This window comes from Acyrthosiphon pisum, chromosome A1 (genome assembly GCF_005508785.2).
Source record: "Acyrthosiphon pisum isolate AL4f chromosome A1, pea_aphid_22Mar2018_4r6ur, whole genome shotgun sequence".
Lineage (NCBI taxonomy): Eukaryota > Metazoa > Arthropoda > Insecta > Hemiptera > Aphididae > Acyrthosiphon > Acyrthosiphon pisum.
The window spans coordinates 156,411,635-156,433,287 of NC_042494.1; the positions used below are offsets into that span (position 1 = coordinate 156,411,635).

The 21,653-nt window shown below is 28.2% G+C and overlaps 1 protein-coding gene across 1 annotated transcript; it reads left to right on the plus strand.

Moving 5' to 3' along the window:
* Positions 1-2,402: 2,402 nt before the first annotated feature.
* LOC100164410 (AFG3-like protein 2) lies at positions 2,403-11,861 on the plus strand. The gene is made up of 12 exons (XM_001950661.5): positions 2,403-2,676; positions 2,785-3,011; positions 5,209-5,343; positions 5,496-5,589; positions 5,661-5,962; positions 6,024-6,142; positions 6,249-6,524; positions 6,589-6,816; positions 8,279-8,505; positions 9,028-9,228; positions 9,469-9,663; positions 11,389-11,861. Exons 1-12 carry the CDS (start codon positions 2,590-2,592, stop codon positions 11,590-11,592), a joined length of 2,295 nt encoding a protein of 764 aa, XP_001950696.1. The 5' UTR covers positions 2,403-2,589; the 3' UTR covers positions 11,593-11,861.
* The last annotated feature ends 9,792 nt before the right edge of the window (positions 11,862-21,653 follow it).

Genomic DNA, 21,653 nt, shown 5'->3' on the forward strand with positions numbered 1-21,653 from the left:
CGTTTTACGTTCATCTATATTTAATTCCAATTCATTTTCGTTCCGTCTTACTTTTTTTCCTCAAGATTACATTCTGTAAACTTAGATTTCAATTCGGTTTGTATACTTAACATATTAATTTCTATTAATTTTATAGTCCGGAATTTGAGTTCCTCAATTATTACTCTCCTGCCGTTATATTTCCGGAATTTTATAGGCGTCCGTCATATTATTATTATTATTTAAGATACATTTTTGTCTGATTTTATATTTTATTTTTATAAATAATGCAGGGAAAAATTATATACTACGGCCGACAGGCCAGTCCGCGATCGCTGACCAGCGGACCGGGCCAGTCCGCCCCTGCCGTATTGCGTCCGGTCTTGTTAACGAATTTTTTGATAGCTAGTTAATCGCATAAATGCAGTTATATGAAATTACAAAATATTATTGGCACCGGTAACCATGTGGTATAGGCTTCGGGACAGGTGTCGTGGAAAACGGGCTTGGTGTGAGTGTGTGACGATATAATATGTGATGTGAACAGCCTTCGAGAGCCACCAATTTTCGAGATGGACTGCAATCGCCTTAGCTCACGGGCTGTAATTATATATAGTGGGGACAATCACAACGACGATTCAGTACTTCCAAAAGATGATTAACTCTATTGCGTGATTTTGTTATGAATTGACTTTGTTTTGTTTTTGTCATGAATTTAATTTGTTTTGTTTTTGTTGAATAAAATTATAATTATTTGTAAATTGTTTAATATTTTTTTTTACATGGAATAAGGCGAATAAGCATAGATAATATCTATATTCATATTATGAAGTATTGGCTCATTATATTTTACGACTTATATAGTTTTATGTACCTATTAATATAGTATCTAATTATTATATAGGTAGTCAAATCCCCTATATAATGAAAAAGTATTTTCTACAAATAAAATAAACATAACAGATTTATTTCACAAGTAGGTAGGTATTTAATGGTAATTGACTTATAATAAAAATTTAACCAGAGATTTCAGTATAGGTCATAATATGGTTAAATTAAAAGAAAATTGATCAGTATATGAACGTTAAGTATTAATAATTAATACATTTATTACTCTGTTTATTACCAAAACGTAATTTTAATAGTATAGCAAGTAGCAACAGTCTTAAATTGTATTTAAAATATTTGAAAATGTACTATAAGTATTAACACTTCCAGCTATCTATCTGTGCTAGTACGTATTTAATGTGTAAAAGTGTAAAATTTGATCAGCTCCCCACCCCCCCCCCCCCCCCCGAAAAAAATCCTGACTACGCCACTGAGAACCAATGTCCAATGCTACAACACTACGTTTATGCATGTCATAACACGTATAAACTCGAAGATAAATAATTTAGATTTGTAAAGAATAAAAACAACTATAGGTATAAACGAGTATGTTTTAACATTGATTATAAATACTAGGTAATCAATAAATATAATATAGTGAATGTTTTTAATAAATAGTAGACACTTGATAATATCGCACTTACCACGATAGTTTTTTCGATGTAATTTATTTTTAACGATGTTAATTGAAATTTTAAATCGGCTTTTGTAATCGATTTCAAGCCCTGGAACATATAAGATATTTGGTGGGCTTTCTTCTAAATGAATCTATATTTTTGGAGTTCAATAAATTATGTTTTTATGATTTAGGTTAACTTTACGTGTATATATTGTAGACGTTAATTAAAATAAGATTACCTATATTATATGAAAACACAATGCTCAATGTTTGTCAACAATTTAGTGAGACAAATTTTAGAAGAAGATTAAATTATATTTGATCCGTTTACACAATGCTGGAAGGATATGTTTTCAAAGTGTACCTAACAATAAAATACAAGATTCGATATCGTCCGACGTAGGCAGTGTCGGACTGGCCATGGCCGCTGGGCCGCGATTGTAATTTATATATATGTCTATGGTTCGGATACGCGCGGGAAGTGCATTCGTCTATCTGGAGAAAGCACGGTTGGCGGCACTGCTCGTTATCACTGACCATCGTACTATCAGGGGTACGACACTGCGTGTATTGGCAAAATCGGGTGACTGTGGCCTTGGACATGGTCTCCAGGGGGGCGTGGCATATGTTATCATTTAAATAAATCATTTCAACATCATTGTCACAGTCCACAGAATAATAATAATGCCCATTGGCCATTGCCTTGTATCCGTTTTTAAGATTTCGTAACAAAGAGGGATACACGTTGCCAACATTCTATCAGATTACGGATACGGTACAATTTATAGAGTCCAATACTTCATACCGTAGGGATACGTAAACCCACACAGACCGAGTGTCTATTCTATATTGTTCTGTGGTACTATTCAATAGAACAACTTATTGTTCAATGGTACAACTGCAGTAGTACCGACTACCGAGGACCGCGGCTATGGCAGGGTTAATTTTTGTCACCTGATAACATACATTTTCCGTATAGAATGAGAAGAGAAATATGTTATTTAAAATTTGTTCATCTCTCTATTTACTGTGCTTTATTATTTAAGAGTTGCCCGTTGTATGTATTTTAATTGTATTAATAGGTTTCTAGTTAACTTGTAGAAATGTCGCAGAGATTTTTAACCATATCGAAAAAGGTTGAGCGACTGTTGATGAATGGTATCCGTACGGGCCGATTAGACAATTTCGCAGTAAGTGGTAGAAATCGTAATACTTAAGAGCCATTTTAAGCTCTTCAGGCGGTCCTGAAAATTAAGAACGAAAGGAAAATGTTAAGTTTTGGTTTGTTTCTTTTATAGTTACACCGTCAATTGAGTCTCTTGAGCAGGCGTCAAGTGTTACCGAGCTTGAACACTGTGATCAAACAGTGGACAAATCTGTGTGAAAAACCACCAACAGGTTTTGAAAAGTTTTTCGATAAAGACAAAAAAACCAAAAAAGATGATCAAAAGTTTGACAGCTCTGCTAGCAAACCGACCTCTTTCGACAACGCATTTAAAAAGAAAATCAATCGAATGTCGCAAGGGTAAATATATTTTATTTGAATACACATCATCCTTGTTGTTAGAATAAGGGGTTTTTACAATTTATAAGTTAAATTTATTAGATTAGTGGATGGGTATTCACAATTTTGTTGGGTTTTGATTGGATAACATTATATTATTTTTAAAAACATCTCTTCTGATTAGTGATTATATTATAATAGGTATATTCAATTGTTTTTTTTATTGTAAGTTTAGGTACTCTTTTATTATTTTTTTTTATACTCCAGATTAATAACTTGATATTTTTCTAGTTAGCTTTTATTACATTGTTGACATCAGTGGCTTACAAACTTTATACCTACAATTGGTTTTAAAATAATCCTTAAGGTAGATCTTATCAATAAAATTATAATAAATCAATCAAAACAATATTACCTAACATAATAATTTGTCATGTTACCTATAATATTATACCTTATTCATAGAAATAATGACTGAATTAATTGGTTTGTTAATATTTTGCAATATGGTGCAATTGGTACTCTTATTGTTTATTGAAATGGTAAAATGCCAACAAACATAGCAAAACAACTTTTATCTTTGAATTTAGTTTTAACTTAAATATTTATGTTTGTTTTGTCATTTAATTTAAACAGAAATTGTTTTTATATGTTAATTAGGTATAAACAGACGGATTTTTTTTTTTTTTAGATACTTAATCACTGGATTTTTATAATATACCAGTTATTTGATTTTAACTATCCATATCATATAGATTATATAAGATAAAGGAACAGAAATATTATACTTACTATTTTAAGCTAATTGTAATTGCCAAACAATAGGTATTATACAGTTTTTCATAATTTAAATGAATTAACTACAGTTGGTATACTAGGGTGGCTCTTAGCTTATTAATGTAAATTTTTTTTTATTGTACAGTTTGTGCCACTCATCCATTATTTGTTAATACATTAATAAATATTAACAGAAAAGTTTGAAATCAAATATTCAATTTTAAGACGCGCCCCGGGAACTTAGTTCAGTAATTATGTAATTTTTTATGAAATGCTCTAAACATTGGGCTATAACTTAATTATTCAACCAAAAAACATTTAGCATTTACTATTTTAGATACCGAACTTTATGATGATTTCAGAAATATCACTTGACAATAATAATATATTATGTTATTACCGACATAGTTATAATTTTATGCAAAAATTAAGTAAAAGTTCATAAAATCTGGTAAAACTGTTTTTTTTTTTATTTATATCATTCAAACGGTTCAAAATACATTAAAATTACCTGTGTACAAAATGATTGTAGAATGTAAATTAATATATACATAATATTCAGCTTAAGTCCTAAAGAATCTTAGTAAGATTGAAGTAGTTATTATATTTATATAAAAATTGGGTACTTTCCTGTTATACGAGACTACCTTATTTTTCTTGCCTTTTTTAATATATTTTTTAATGACATGTGTTGTAGGAATAGCCAGAATGAAATAAAGAAAAAATTTAAATACATAATAATTATTTGTAATGCATTTTACACGGTACACGCCAAAGAGCCAGATTTGCCGCGGCATACGGAAAACAATAAAATAATAATAATAATAATAATACAAAATGGTAAAACCACAAATAAAACATTAAATAATTTATGTATTGTGAGAATGACATTAAATTAAAAACTACATTCTAATTATATAGAAAAAAATTAAATAAAGATAAAAATTAAATACATAATGAATTCGAATTAAGTATTCATTAAAAAAAAAAACGAATTTGGCGATATTTGTGTATTTGTAGTTACAATTTATATTGAAGCATGGTTTAAAACGCCTTCCGCGGCAGCCGTACGATATCAAGATTTACTATTTATACAAAAATTGTACAACTATAGTTCAATTGATAATAATATATCTCCGATAGCACTGAATAAATGTCGAAATAATTTGTGGTATCTAACACCTGAAGCAAGTTGCATTGCCATTTATCAACAAAACTATTTTGATTGAATCAAAAAAAAAAAAATTAACAAATAAAATAGAATCAAATGACAAAATAAAACGATTAAATTTACCTATCTATGTTTTGATTGTGATTTTACTGTCATAAAAGTATAAATTTAATCAGTTTACTTTACCGAATAAATTGATAAGGTGTTTTGAGCAAGTCATTAGACATTTTCATAGTATTTAATTTGTATTTGTATGTTTTTATTTTTCAGATCTAGTTCTTCAGGCGATTCTGATAAAGAAAAATGGATTCTTTATGGTGTAGCTGGTGTAATTGGAATAATCAGTCTCCTTGCATTCTATAATATGAGCTATAAAGAAATCACATGGAAAGACTTTGTCAATAAGTAAGGACTTAGTACTTTTAGTTTTGAATTATAATGATGTTTCACTATTATTTTACTTTAGAAGTTTAAACTAATTAATTTAATAATTAAATAATTTTCAAAATGTATTATACAATAAGCATATTTTTGATTCTTTTATTTATTGGTTTTAGTTATTTAAACCGACATGTGGTTGAAAAATTAGAAGTTGTTAATAAAAAATGGGTTAGAATCAATCTACAACCAGGATCTTCTATTGACGGAAGTGTATGATAACATTTAATGATAATTAATGAATGCTATATTTTTTTCATTTTATGTGTATTGATATTTTACAGGCAACTCTATGGTTTAACATTGGTAGCGTGGACTCATTTGAGAGAAGTTTAGAAAATGCACAAGTAGAACTAAATCTAGAGCCAGCTAATTTTGTACCAGTAGTCTATAAAACTGAATTGGAAGCGGGTAGTTTCTCTGGATTCCTCCCGACTTTATTATTCATTGGATTTTTATTGTTTATGATGAGAAGGTCAGCTGAAATGATGACAGGCCGTGGTAGGCGTGGAGGTGGACTATTTGGAGGTGTAATGGAATCTACAGCCAAACTTGTAGATCCCAAAGACATTGACGTCCGTTTCAAGTATATTAATTACAATAATTATTGCATTAAGTTCATAGTTTAATTTGACAATTAAATTTAGGGATGTTGCTGGTTGCGAAGAAGCCAAAATAGAAATCATGGAGTTTGTAAACTTTTTAAAAAATCCACAACAATATTTGGATCTTGGGGCCAAAATTCCTAAAGGAGCAATGCTTACAGGTAAGATCTATCTTTCTCACTTATTTTAGCGAAACCGCTTTTTGAGTTTCTCCTATAGTTAATAAATTATTTACAAATATGCTTATTTTCCATATTATGTTCTTAGGACCTCCGGGTACTGGTAAAACGTTACTCGCAAAAGCAACGGCTGGTGAAGCAGATGTTCCGTTTTTATCCGTTTCTGGTTCAGAGTTTTTAGAAATGTTTGTTGGTGTTGGACCATCTAGAGTCAGAGATATGTTCACAATGGCTCGTAAACATGCTCCATGTATATTATTTATTGATGAAATTGATGCTGTTGGAAAAAAAAGAGGAGGTCGTAATGTAGGCGGTCATTCTGAACAAGAAAACACTTTAAATCAACTGCTTGTAGAGATGGATGGTATAAAATGATTATTTAAAACTGTTTTGTCTGCATATTCACTAATAATATCTGTATATTTTAGGGTTTAATACAACCACTAACGTAGTGGTATTAGCTGCTACTAACAGAGTCGATGTTTTGGATCAAGCTTTGATGCGTCCTGGTCGTTTTGACCGACAGATTTATGTTCCAGCACCCGATATTAAAGGTCGTGCATCCATTTTTGGTGTGCACTTAAAACCATTAAAATCAAATTTAAATACTTTGGAGACTGCTAGAAAGTTAGCAGCTCGAACGCCCGGCTTTACAGGTATCAATTATAAATTCAATAACAAAACCTGTATAATATTTGTTATGTTATAATAATTTCCTTTATGATTTATTTATTTATTTATTTATTTATTTATTATTATATAACGGGCACAAGGCCCAAAAATGCAATATTATATTTTACATACATTTGAAAAATAATACATGGTAACAGAAAGTAATTACAAATATCGATTAATATAACTTAAATAACACAACATTTTGACGACATAAAGTAATTATTAATTAACAAAACCCATAATGAATATTCTGTATTATAAACTAAATAAGGTAGGGTGCTCATTGGCCAAACGCATCGTTCGATCAATTGGGTTGTTCTTACCATAGTTAGTATGATGGAAAGGAATTACAAAAGGAAAACTTGATCTAGATGAACGAGGGGGAACTCTAAAGTTAACTTGGAGGAGTAAGGAGGGAGCATCAATATAACCATTTAAGACTTAATTTAGTAGTTATGTGTGGAAATTGAGTTATTTGGTTCTAATTAAAATACTGTATGTTGATTTTTTTGTTTTTTGTCTACTCGATTCTTAAATGTACACATACAGCTGGTGTTTGTTGTAAACTTGAATTTGTATAGTATAGTAAATGTGAATAAAGCTTTCAATCACTATATTCATACTTCTCTAGTGTTCTTCCTATAAATAAAACCCGTTAATCAAATTATCCGTGCAATCAACTTTGTAAGAGCCCAATCAAAGTTTTATTATTTAGTAAAATATTAATTGGGTATTCAATACTTCTTAAATACTACTGTTTTACCCTTTGAAATGAGACCTAGTCTTGAAGTAGAGGATAATTTAATGACCATTTTACCACAAGTTCTTCAATCATCTATTTTGTTTCAAAGAATTCCACGTTATGTGTTTAGTGTATGAATTATAAATTAATGTAACTAGCTCTGTTATTCCTTAAGGGAATTGCAAACGGACAGTTTTAAAGAGTTAAAAATAGGCAATTTCCAAATTATATGCATGCGAGTCTTATTAATGTGTGCGTAGTAAGTGATCATTAGTGAATGTGACTGAGTGTAAATAAAATAGCAAAGCGCCCGCACGTGCATGTACAAGTCACCGTCTCGGCGTTGCGCGCTTGAGCGGTAAACAATTTATGTTAATTAGTATGTACTTTTTGTCAATCCTACTGATGACCTCGATCAGGCCACATTTTACAATATTTATTTTTATTTTTGAAGAATCAACTTTTAAATGTTTGTAAATTTTAAATATTTAAACAAAATGCATAGGACAACATTTTAAAAAGTGGCCTAATCGATCTCAAGTAGACATAGTAACAAATTCAAATCAGTTTTCATAAGTCTAATTGCCTTATGATTAGTACATTTTGGTTGGAATAATTGTCCCTTTGCAATCCCCTTAACCAAAAGTTCTTAAGTTATAAAACAAAATAATATAATAGTATTATATTTTATTGTATTCCAGGAGCGGATATTGCCAATGTATGCAATGAAGCAGCACTAATAGCAGCCAGAGAATTGGCTTCTAGTATCTCAATGCAACATTTTGAACAAGCCATTGAAAGGGTTGTAGCTGGAATGGAAAAGAAGAGTAGAGTTTTGCAAGCTGATGAGAAAAAAATAGTCGCCTATCATGAAGCTGGTCATGCTGTTTGTGGCTGGTTCTTACAGTATGCAGATCCATTATTAAAAGTATTGTTAAACATTTATATATATATTTTTAGACATATGACACGGAGGTTTGTTATCTCTTTCTTTCATTCACATAACATATGGAAATCATTTTATGTACAATTAAAATGCATAACTTTTTAAAATACTTTTAAAAATTATTTAAATATTATACATGCCGAGAACAATAATATTTTGTATGATCTTTCCGACATGCTTATTTTTTTTTAATTATTATTATTATTTGAACAGGACTAATAATAATTATTAATTAGCCACTTTATAGATCAATGGTTAATTATAATGAACTACTTCAAAATTTAACCACAAAATCACAGAAAAGGTTTTCCTTTATAATTTCATCTTTGGAATGATGTGATGTACATATTATATAATATTATTTTAAAATCTATTTTGGGCTTAGTTTTCCAATGTATATTTTTCTGCAATAAATTTGAAAGATATAGTAAATTTTGATCTGATGTTATGTCAAGTATTATATTTTGTAAGTCTGATTTAAATGTATTTAAATGTTTTGATTAGGTTTCAATTATACCAAGAGGTAAAGGACTGGGATATGCTCAATATTTACCCAAAGAGCAATATCTGTATTCAAAACGTCAGTTATTCGATAGAATGTGCATGACTCTTGGCGGTCGAGTATCAGAACAAGTATTCTTTAATGAAATTACAACTGGTGCACAAGATGATTTAAAAAAAGTTACTGAAAGCGCATATGCACAGGTACTGAGATCATGGTTGTACACAGATCATTAACCCTTTCACTTCACTGGATGTACTATTGTGTCCAAAAAAATACCCCATTCACAGTTTCAGACGTACTATTACATTCCTATATTTTATAATATTATAATTTGCATGTAACCGTACTATTTTTTTACATAACATACACAATTTGCAGTGAAAAGGTTAAGAAAATTAAATACAATACAGACATACTTAATTTAGATAATAATATTTTAGGTTGCACATTTTGGAATGAATGAAAAAGTGGGTAATGTTAGTTTTGACTTGCCTCAACCAGGAGAAATGACATTTGAGAAACCGTATTCCGAAACTACAGCCCATTTGATAGATTCAGAAGTTAAAATATTAGTCACTAAAGCGTATGATGATACTATGGAACTAGTTAAAAAACACAAGAGCGACATTATAAAGGTAATAAATAATAATATTACATTAGTGTACTTTTTGCAAATTATCTTTCTGTAGTAATTATACTGTGTCATATTTATTGGATGAGAAAATAGCTATGTATAGTTGCTATGATAGCTATGATACGTTTCAAGTATCTTTCGTATCAAGTAGTTTTTTTATCCATGTAAAATTTAGTTACCTATTGTTGCTTTTGAGATTCTGCAAAATAATTAATATTAAATATCTTGGGACAACATTATTATTTTTTTACTCATTATTCACTTTAAATAGATTATAGATTTAAGTCTTATTAATGTAATAACTATAAAAATTGTTATTGAGTTCATCTTGTTTAAATAATTAAATTAATTACTCTTAAACAGTAAGAATATACAATTCATAATAATAATGCTTCACAATTTAACACATGATGTAAACAATATAATTTAAATGTTAAAGTGTTTAAATATTTTTTTTACTAGTTTTATACTCTTATTACTAAGTGATAAGTCGTTGTTCTCTGTTTCGATATCGATCCCTTGCATTATTAATATTATTGAGTCAATTATAATAACATCCTCATTAATAGTTATCTTGCTCTTTTGTTTCCTATACAATCATTAAGCTTAAGCTTCAAATTTTCAGCATAATAAAAAAACTATTCAACTGAAAAATTATTTTTCCAGTTTAGGTATGGTTTCAATTCTTTTTAAATATTAAATTTATTACCGTACCAATTCTCAGTAAAAACTTAATTCTTTTTAAAATTGGATCATTTTTAATTCTATCATTGATGCTAATGTGATATTTATTTAATAAGGAATAATGTTTTAGGTACCTCCATGATTAATTAATTATGTTACACAAAATATTCAATTTTTATAAGATCTATCAGGGAATAATAAATGACTAAATACCAGTGTAAATTTGTTCAAATTTAATTTTAATTTTCTTAATATTAATAAGGTTAGGTTAAAAAATATACTACGCACTAAAATATTTTAGTATTTTTTTTTTATATTTTGCGATCAGCATAAGCAATGAAAATAAATATCCTTTGATCTTAACTTAAATATTATATTGTCTGATAATATACCTGATATTAATATGATGTAATATAATTTTTTTTTTTTAATTTTCATTGTAAGTGTTGATCTTACATTCCGACTGATTTTTTTAAACATCTTTTTGTATTTTACTTGGTTGTAATAGGTATTTAGTAAAATGTTAACCTTTTCAGTGCCCATAGGACGCTACACTCGCATGTGTTGTCTTTGTCTTATAAATCTAAAATGGCTGTGGAACGTCATTTTTATTTTTTCAATATCTGAACTACAATATAAGTTATTTATGTTTGAAAAACACTAACAACTATAGATTTTAAACCTAAAAGAACTTTTTTCGTGTAAGTGATATCGAAAAAATAAAAATAAACGTTACAGCCAAAGCTCATCTTTTTATGAGGTGAAAATGCCATTCCTTAGTTTTGACTGTAGTCTTCTTAGTTCTTTCTCGCGAAAAAGAGTTTTTGCCATGTTGTACGCTTGTAAGACAAACAGCACATTCAGATGTAGCGTCCTCTTAAGGTATTAAGTTAAATGCTATGTTAAATGACTAGTTATTTGATCATTTTATAGTAAAAAAAAACCAACTTTATGGTACAGTGCATATTTTACTGACAATGTATCCATATTCCATAATAGCATACTAAATAAATATCTGTACAAATTATTTGTTGATCATTAGGTTGCCGAAAGATTGTTAAAACAAGAAGTGCTCAGCAGAGAAGATATGATTGATCTTTTAGGGGCCAGACCGTTCCAAGAAAAATCGACATATGAAGAGTTTGTTGAAGGAACTGGTTCAATGGACGAAGACACAACGTTGCCGAAAGGACTCCAGGATTGGAATAAAAACAGTGAAAATAAAGACGACACAAAGAAAAAGTAGATTGTTATTTCGGTTGAATTTAAATGTTACAATGTTAGTATGTAGTCTGAATAAATATGATTAAGAATAAGTTATACACATTGTTTTGAATAACAATTATTCCTTTCTCATATTTTATGTATGTTGCATTTGCTTGTAATTATTTATAACATTTCGTTTATACGAATTCCACGTACCTTTCGATAATGTCAAATTCACTTGTATATTAGTCGGTTTGCACCATATCATATTCGATGTACCTATTACAGAAAATATATTGGTATCCTAGACTTGGTTTTATTGCTCGATGTTCTGCGAACAAAAGTTAAAATTTAAATATATATTTATAAATCTATAAATATTTATTGTGTAAAATTTTTTCAGTTATGTGAATACATTTTTTTAATTGGTCTTAAAATAATTAATTTGACTGAAATAATTAATGCTTAATGAAAAGATGAAAAAAATGTAACTGATACTGATGTATTTTGTTTGCACTCCACGATTAAAGATATATCTATATGCTTATATACCTAATACCTATATATTATATCTTTAAGAGGACACTACCTAGATGTTTGTTGTCTCCGTCTTACGAGTGCTTAATATAGCAAATTAGAGAACTTGATAGGTATGTTAAGCCTTCAAAAATATTATTCTCTATAATTTTTGTTAGTGGTGATTTTATTATAAGACTAACGTTGGTACTAAAAAAAAACCGATTAATTGAGAAATCCTTTTGACCTTATTGCGCATGGTGCCTACAGAGGAAGAATCAATTGTGAGCTGACAAGATAAAAAATTTAAGAAAATTATAATTTGTTCTAACAAACAAAATGCCATAATAAGACATAGCTGGTAACGCCTAAGATGTAAAAATTACATAATACATATTATCGTGTGTGCAGTTTTGTTAAGTCCCTATTCAAATACATTTTTGGTACCTATTTCAAATACACTTTGACAAGTGTATTTTTAAATACTTTCAAAATAGTTTTTCTTTGTATTTTATTCTCGAATAGGAACTAAACACTTTCCAATTAGCAATTTGAGCTAGGAGTTTTACAATGGTGTTTATTTTTAATTTTTTTTTTTACCCTCTATACAAATTTTCTACCAGAAGGAGTGCTTCGATTTCAACATAATATAGTATCTTATATTTTAACAAATTGGATCAAGATGGTGCTTTAGAGAGGTCATTTTTCGAATTTGTCTGTAGTTATTTAATGCCACGGGAAAAACTACCGACAAATTACGAAAAACCGCTAAAAATGGGATTTTAATTTCTAACGCTTTGTTTATCACCAGCAACGAATTAAAAATAATACTATTGATTCAACTTACAGACTATAATAAATAATAACAATATAAAAAATCCAGACTGACAAACCGTTTTCGCTCAGCATCGTTTTTCTTATACAAAGATATTATAAGATAATCATTCAGTGGCGTATTTACGGGGAGAGGGAGATAGATCCCCCCTTGACATATTTTTCTTGTAAAGTTAAGTTTACTTATTTTCTGTATTTCTCAATATCATACTATTAAGTTTTAAGTAGGTATATCTGAAAAACATATACCTCTATTGTGTTATGTTATAGGTACTGTATTTTTGAATTTTCTGCGAATTATTTTTCATGCACGAGTGTTTATAATAAACCCTATAGGTAAATGGTCGGTAAATAAAACAAAATTGCCATGAAGACTGTAGATTTACCATAGGGCATGGTTTTATTTTTAGTGACTGAAAACATTGTATTCACCTCTGGGTTACACGCTTTAAATGTTTGTGATAAAGAGTTTTATCCAAATAGGTATTCATGAACTCTTGAAAATATTAATTGTACTTTGCCTGTATCAACTGCTATACAACTGAACTATGTTTTTCAAGTTTTTATTAAGTATTAAGTAATACTTAATAAATAGTATGACAGAAGAAAATATTTTATCAATTGTCCTATCTAATATTGAATAATAACTATAAATTAAATAGTAATAATTATTATATACTTTGTTTATTATAACCGACTTAGCCACTTAGGGTCTTAGGGTTTTACAATCATATTTTAAACCTCGGTTCAGGGACTAGAACTTTACCAAAACCGTTATTTAAATTAATTTTAATACCGGAACCGACACTTTTACTTGACACATTTTTTTACATAAATAAAAAACCAAATAAGGTAACAATTTTTTCATTTTTTAAGAACCGAAAAGAAACCGAAACCTAAATATTAGTTTTTCTGGGAACCGAAACCGAAATTTTAGTTTTACTAGAAACCGAATAAGAACCGGAACCGTAAAAATCATCAAGGTTCCAGTCCCTGCCTCGGTTACGCTTAACCAACTGATTTTACCAGTCCAATTCCGCGGTTTAACATTAGTTTAACTATTGTAATACGGACCCTTAATGCGTTGGCTTTATTTGCATGTCGCCGGTTGATACAATAATCATGCCAGATAAGGTTATCGATGAACTGAGCATCCAAAAAAATAGAAAACGGTATTTTGTATTAGGTATAAAGCTATTTTTTTGTTTATCGTATTAAACACGGGATTTTCGTTAGTCCTATGAATTTATAATAAATGCTATTAGGTAGGTACCTACTATACAATTTGTGCTAATTCTTATTTCACCTTGATCCACACTAATCTCAACAAGTTAGGGGATTTTAAAAATGTATATTATATTCGTATTCATTGAGTGTACCTATTATTATATGTTTCATCCCCCCCCCCCCCTATCAAAATTCCTAAATATGCCACTGATATCATTGAATATTCAAGTTTAATACAATCCATTGACCACTTTGTAACCTAAAACTCTATAGCAGAACGACATCCACTTACCGGCTTTTTTTGATTTCGAATATTACAATTGTTTTAAAAATTGGTCTTAAAATAATATTTTATAATGCTTCTGAGAACTTTTAAGATCTTATTAAATACACAGACGACACAATACCTACATAAAATTGATACCTACCTATAGGTACATTTGTCAGGTACAGTGAGGTACCCATTTGGGATTTTGGCACTTACGTCCGATACGATAAATTTTTTTTTTTATCTCGTTTTGGTGCTCTTGTCTTGCTACACCAAAACAAAATTGGTATAAATTGTTGGCAGTTGGCTTCACTATACCGGTTCAAACTGGTTGAAATATCGATAAACCAATTTTTCCGGCTTTACTCCTTGGAAAAATCGATCAACATTATGCCTACAGTATACACCATAAAATAAAATTCCACACGAATTCAAAAAGTATATCACATCTCGAACAATCACCATCAGCACTGTATTTTAATAAATATTAAATATAGGTATAGTGTTGCAGCGGGAATTGTACCAGGTGAGTACAATGACAGATAGGTACGCTGCAGGTATTGTAATATAGGTAAAACAATCGACGCGCGATGACGGATGAAGCGTCATCGCGGTCGTATAAAAAAGCTCACAAAAATAATTTTTAGTTATTAATAAAAACACTTTTATTCAAACGAACATTTGCATTTTACAAAAAAAAAAAATCAAAACAATTTTTAGCATTATATATTTAATGTTTTTTTTTTCAAATTTTTATTATTATGTAACAATAACATGCTGATTTCTTTTTCAATCAATATACAACGATCATTTTACAAATAATTGTTTGATATAGGTACTAAATTAAAATTATTACATCCACTATATAGATATATTATAAATATAGATCTATACATATATTATATAATATACATTATACATAGGTACACGTATAACACATATATAATATATATATAAATGTATATAAATAACTATATAATATCTACTAAATAATACATATTAATATAATACGATCATTGGATTACAATAAAAAAATCAAATCGAAACAAAAACAAATTTTATATAAACGATTTAATTATTTATTTACAGAACAAATCTAGGAATGTATGTATATATGCAAATATATATATATATATAATATGTATAATAATAATAATAATAATAATAATATCATAGAAATAGTAATAATAATAATAATTATTATTATTATCATAGGCGCAAATAGGGGGGGGGGCTTTAGGGGCTAAGCCCTCCCAAAAATGTCCATAGCCCCCCAAACATTTCTTACGTTTTGTTTTAAGCTTATTCAATATTATCAAAATAAGGATTTAGCCCCCCTAAATCCCAAACTCTATTTGCGCCTATGATAATTATGTATATTATATTCACCTATATTATAATTTATAATATATAAATAATAATTATCTTGTCGATAAGGGTAGTTTTTATATTTTATTATTGATTTTTCGTTTTTATATTATTAGGTAGGTACCACAGTATTATCACGTGTTATCATAATTATTTTCGTTTGGTTTTTACTCAACGTTTTCATTATTAGTTATTATCATTATTATTATTATTATAACTGTTATTATTATCATCGTCATCGTCATTACAATATTATTTCGTTTCGTTCTCGTCGTAATATCCGGCGCACCGATGAAATGCATTTTATATAATGTAGCTCAACAACAACGATCTACACATCGAAAAATGCAGTTTCCAGCTGCAGTATGTGCATGTATCTACTTTGATAATAATAATATATTATATTATTATTATTTTACAATATTATGTAATAGTTTAAGAGAAAAATAGTCTCAGACGATTGGCAAACGCCCACAAAAAAAGTCAGATAACGACAGTATTAGTAGTAGTAGTAGTAATATTGTAAAAATAACAATAATAATAATAATAATAATAAATAACAACAACAACAACAACAATAATAATAATGATGATGAGAGGACAAAAATGTATTATTGATATTTAACAATTATTATTATTATTATTATCTCATAGTAATATATAATAATTATAATAATAATATGCTATAGAAAATATATTATAGGAAGAACGCAACGAACGATAAAATAGTGTAAAACGCGTGTCTCAGGATTGTTACACGTTTTGGATGGATTTTACTTTTTTTTTACAGGAAATAGCAATAAATGAAATAGAAACGAATAATTATTGATGATTATAATATGTGTTAATTTCCCCTCGAAAACTCAGATGTGACCATACTATTATTATACCATAGTATTCGGATTTACATCGATAATTATTATTATACGTAGGTTAGTAGGTAGGTATAGAGGTAATATTAATAACAATTAAATTATTATATTTTAATAAAAACACTCGACTCGTTTTCAGATTTCCGAGTGACGATGACGATGCTGTTATAATATTATAGCGGTGGGTACCTATTTTAAAAATAATTAGGTATAATAATATTATAAGTATGCGCACTACGCGTGTGGACTTACGGGCTTAAGAACACAGATTTGGGGACAGATATTATTACTAATATAATATAATATTATAGTCTAAAAAACTTCTTAAAAGTCAAAATCAAAAAAATCGAATAAATAGATTGACAAATAAAAAAAATTACTATGTACCTAGTAACTATATTATTGCCTTTTCCCACGCAAAACTATTAATATAATAATATCAATCATAATCAATGAGATGTGTGATGTGTTTTGATAATATTATATTATATAATATATTATTATAAATTATAGGTAATGTTTTTCAATGGAAATATCGGATATATTTTATTATTAAAACCCGCGAAGCGTAGTACCTATATATTCGCGCGCATCATACAAATACACATTTTATAAGAATAATATAATATAATAAGTATATGTAGACTACGTGACTCGCGTTTTGCACCGATTAATCGTTTCAGAATTCACATAAAGATTGTCGATAATAATAATTATTAATATGAAATTTTATTTGGAAAATCAATTTTTTTTTTTTTCAAAATAATATTATAGGTATAATATTTAAATCGTATTTTAGTATTATAATAATTTTATTTTATACAACGTGGGGAGCTGTACGCGTATGTGTAGACGTGTTTTAGGTTAATTTTTTTTTTCGTTGCATTTAATTTAATATATTTATTACTCCCTTAGAATATTATATTAAAATATATAGCATTAGACAACTATTCAAAACAATGACAAAGAAGTGTAGTAAAAAAGCTTTTATTTTCGCACAAAAATCGCATAAAATCAGCATTGCGCGCAATGGCCGAACGATACGAGTGTTGTAGATAGGTTTATCGAAAAAGAAAAATCATCGACGATCGTGTGAAAAATAAAAAAACGTGTTTTCGGCTGCGGTTGTATCGTTTGCGATTTAAAAAAAACCGACCGATCATTTTGTGAAAAAAAGTTTTTTCGTCTTATTCTCGTTATTAAAAAAAACAAAAAATCATTCTAATCTCTATGTAATATTATATTAACAATAATATTAATTGTGCAGCCTTTTTTTTCCAATCCGTTGCAATTGACAAGTTTATTAAATAATAACACGCTCTGGTTGATTGTATAATAATAAAGTATTAAATATTGTTATTAGTATTATTATTATTATTATTATTATTGTATACATATTATATTATAATATTATTTTTAATAATAAATAGAAGTTGCACACGTGTTTTTTTCAACAATTATTTAACGTATAATAGGTCAAATAAAACCATAATAACAATAACAATAATAATAATAATAATAATAATAATAGTGATTTATTCGTCCGGCGATATTAGTAATAGTAATAATCATAATAATATTATAACAATAATAATACAATTTTAATAATAATAATAATAAATAAATGAATACATCGGTAAAGAAAACGTTAGGTAATACCTATATAATATAATATAAATACCAGTACAAAAAAATGTGTTATACTCAATAGTCAATACCATTATTATTATCATTATATAATATAATATAGGTATATAGGTTTATACAAAAAGCTTAAATCGTTCACACCATAGGCACCTATGCACGTATACAATAATATTATAATAATATAGGTAAGTATAATAATATAATAATAAACCCTTCGCGTCGCGTGGTGGCGCATTTCTTAATTTTTCTTGGTTGAGTACCGTTTGAACAGCATGGAAAGCAAATCGCGTAACAAATTACGATAATAATAATAATAATAATAATAATAATAATAATAATATACTATTGCAGCCTACAGTAGGTATCGTGAAGCTAAATTTAGTGAATTTTAAATGACAACAATAATATCGTATTAACTGCTAGGTGTTTACACAGTGATTGTCCTCGTACGCATCAGCCCACCAATAATTATAAGATAGGGCCTAGTATTTTATTATTTTTTTTTTTTTTTATAAGGGTTGAGGGGTGCTCAAGAAAAATGCAACTCGAGAAATATTGTTAGGTTTAATGCAATGCTCATAATTTAACAACTATAAAATACCTAGTCGTATTAAACTATATACCTATATATTTAACATAATCTTGGTTTTCATATTTTTGTATGGTTAAAGAATGAATAATACACCTCCAAGATGATGTAATCACCGAAAAATGTTTTCACCGATGAGTTTTTAACTATAGAATTAATAACAAACTTACTCAAATATTAAAAAATGTTTTACTTTTTTTTTTTTAATAAATAAAAATAAAAAATAGGTTATTATTACGGTCGAAAGGATTTTTTGGATTTTTTGGATATTTTTGATAGATTTTAGAGCATTTTTATTGTAATACTTATATAAATATCCTTTATATATAGTATAGGTAATAAAATATTGGCACTCCCCAACCAGCTATCAAGTAAACTTTGAAACAAATGTATAATAATATTATAATATAGGTACACTTTTTTGAGTAAATGCTTAGTAAAAATGAGTAATTAAACTTTTAAAATATATACATAAATTGGTTACGCGTATAATTATTATTATTGGCATTAAATAATGTGAAAATTACAATTTTTCGTGGAAATCTAATAAAGCAGGACAATAATTTTCCGAAACCGTAATTCAAAAATATTCAATGGAAAAAGAAGTGATTGACGGGGACAAACACTGTGTACCCTCTGTGATGACCGCTGATATCGTCATAATTTATCTCGTTGAAACGTTTAAAAAAAATTGGATCAAAAGTCGTTTTAGGGACTAAACCGTGGTCAGTCTAGGCAATGCCGGAAACTACGTATTTTAGTTTCCACCCTATTTCCGTTTAATAAGACGTTAAAGTTGGTTTTTAAATCAATTAATTATGGTTTTATACGTCTGACGTCGACTTATTCGAACTGATGACACAATACAGAAGGGGTTGTCGATGAAAAATCTTATAGTAAGAGCGATCAGCACGATGGTATAATCATTATAATAATATATAATCAATAACTAGGTACCTATGTATAACTTCATAACTAATAATATAAATTATATGCGATTGCGAATATGTCGATTTAGGCCGTATCGTAAAAAATGGGATTAGGGTTTAGATTTAATTAGTATAGTGTTGCATGCTTAATATTGAAAATATTTGCTATTATTATTATTATTATTATTGTTATTCTTATTATTATTATGACGATGATGATTATGATGATGATAATGATTGATTGTGAATACTTTTGACCGATACGATGAAAAAGGTAACGCAATAACGCTCGGCGCGGTATTTAATATCAATAATGTTTCCGACAGACTGTATCAAATTACCCTGTAATCCGTTTTTTTCCCACACAAAAAAAGTACCAAAAAAAAATTTTGCTTGCGGTTGCGCGATCGTAGCCTTTTTTTAAAAACGGAACAAAATCAAAAAAAAATCCTTAGCGCGATTACACCATTACAAACGTGCGCTCGTATTATAAACTTCGCCTATAAATACAGCTGTTAAAGTCGTACCTACCTAAACTGTTTTATTATATTATTGTAATTATTACCATAATTAATATAAAAATCAAAACGATGACGGACGACTGTACGTAAAATATAGTTGAAAACGATTGTGGTCGTTTCGATGACGTTTCGACGGCCTAAATCGATTCGCGTTTTCATAAAATATATTATTATTATTGTTGTTGTACAACAACGACCGTACACCTAGCTATTCTGTGGATGTTATTAAATAATATTATTTTGACGTTTTGTTACTGAACGTTTTTGACGGGTGAAATGTTGTGCGCCATTGCTTGGTTAAAACGCGGTAAACGTGTCGTACAAACGGAGAATAATAATATATCATATTATTATTATTATTATTATTATTATTGATCAACTTAAAGTTATCGATTATGGAATACGCGAGTCCATAGAAAACGGTGATCAACCCTCCCTCCGAGTTCTATTTTCACAAAATATAATGATCAGGTACCTCCCACACCATAGAAACGATAATAATAATAATAATAATAATAATAATATTAATATAATGATTATTATATTATTTATTGCACACAAAGCTATCCTTAAAAGAGTCCTATTGATTTTGATCCTGACTTCATACACGTATAGTACAGGTGCGAATCGATCGACAAAAATATAATATAATAACAATATTATATTTACTATTATGTCCTTGTAGCGTTCCCTAAAATTTTTCCGACATTACAGACGCAAAACAATTTTTGATTGACAATTATTTTGATTTTCCAAAATATGTCTGTTTATACAGATTCATCATTGTTCGTATTATTACAGTATACAGTGTGCACGACGATAAAAATGCTGACGTATTAATTAATACAAAATCGAAAAGAGTTATAATAAATATAATGTGACATCGTTATTGTCACTGTTATTATTATTACTATTATTACTATAATTATTATCATTATTATTATTATTATTATTATTCTAACGCGGAAGACTCGCGACTAATAATTTATTATATTATAGGTAATAGACACTACAGGCGATCAAAAATATCATAATAAGACTTTTGCGAGAATTTATAATCGGTACAGATTTTACATTATAAAAAAGGAAAAAATCGTATTTAAAAAAATGTAATCTCCAACGCGTTATGTTTTCACATAGTTTTCGTATGTTTTTCGGCGGTGGCTTATAAGATAAAAAATAAAATAAATGAAATACGTATTAGAAATATTTTTTTTTAATCCAGTCAAATAAGGCTTATCGGTATATAGGTACAGTATATATATATATAGTATATAGTATATATATAATGTATATATAATATATAGTATTAAAACCCGTACAATTTGAA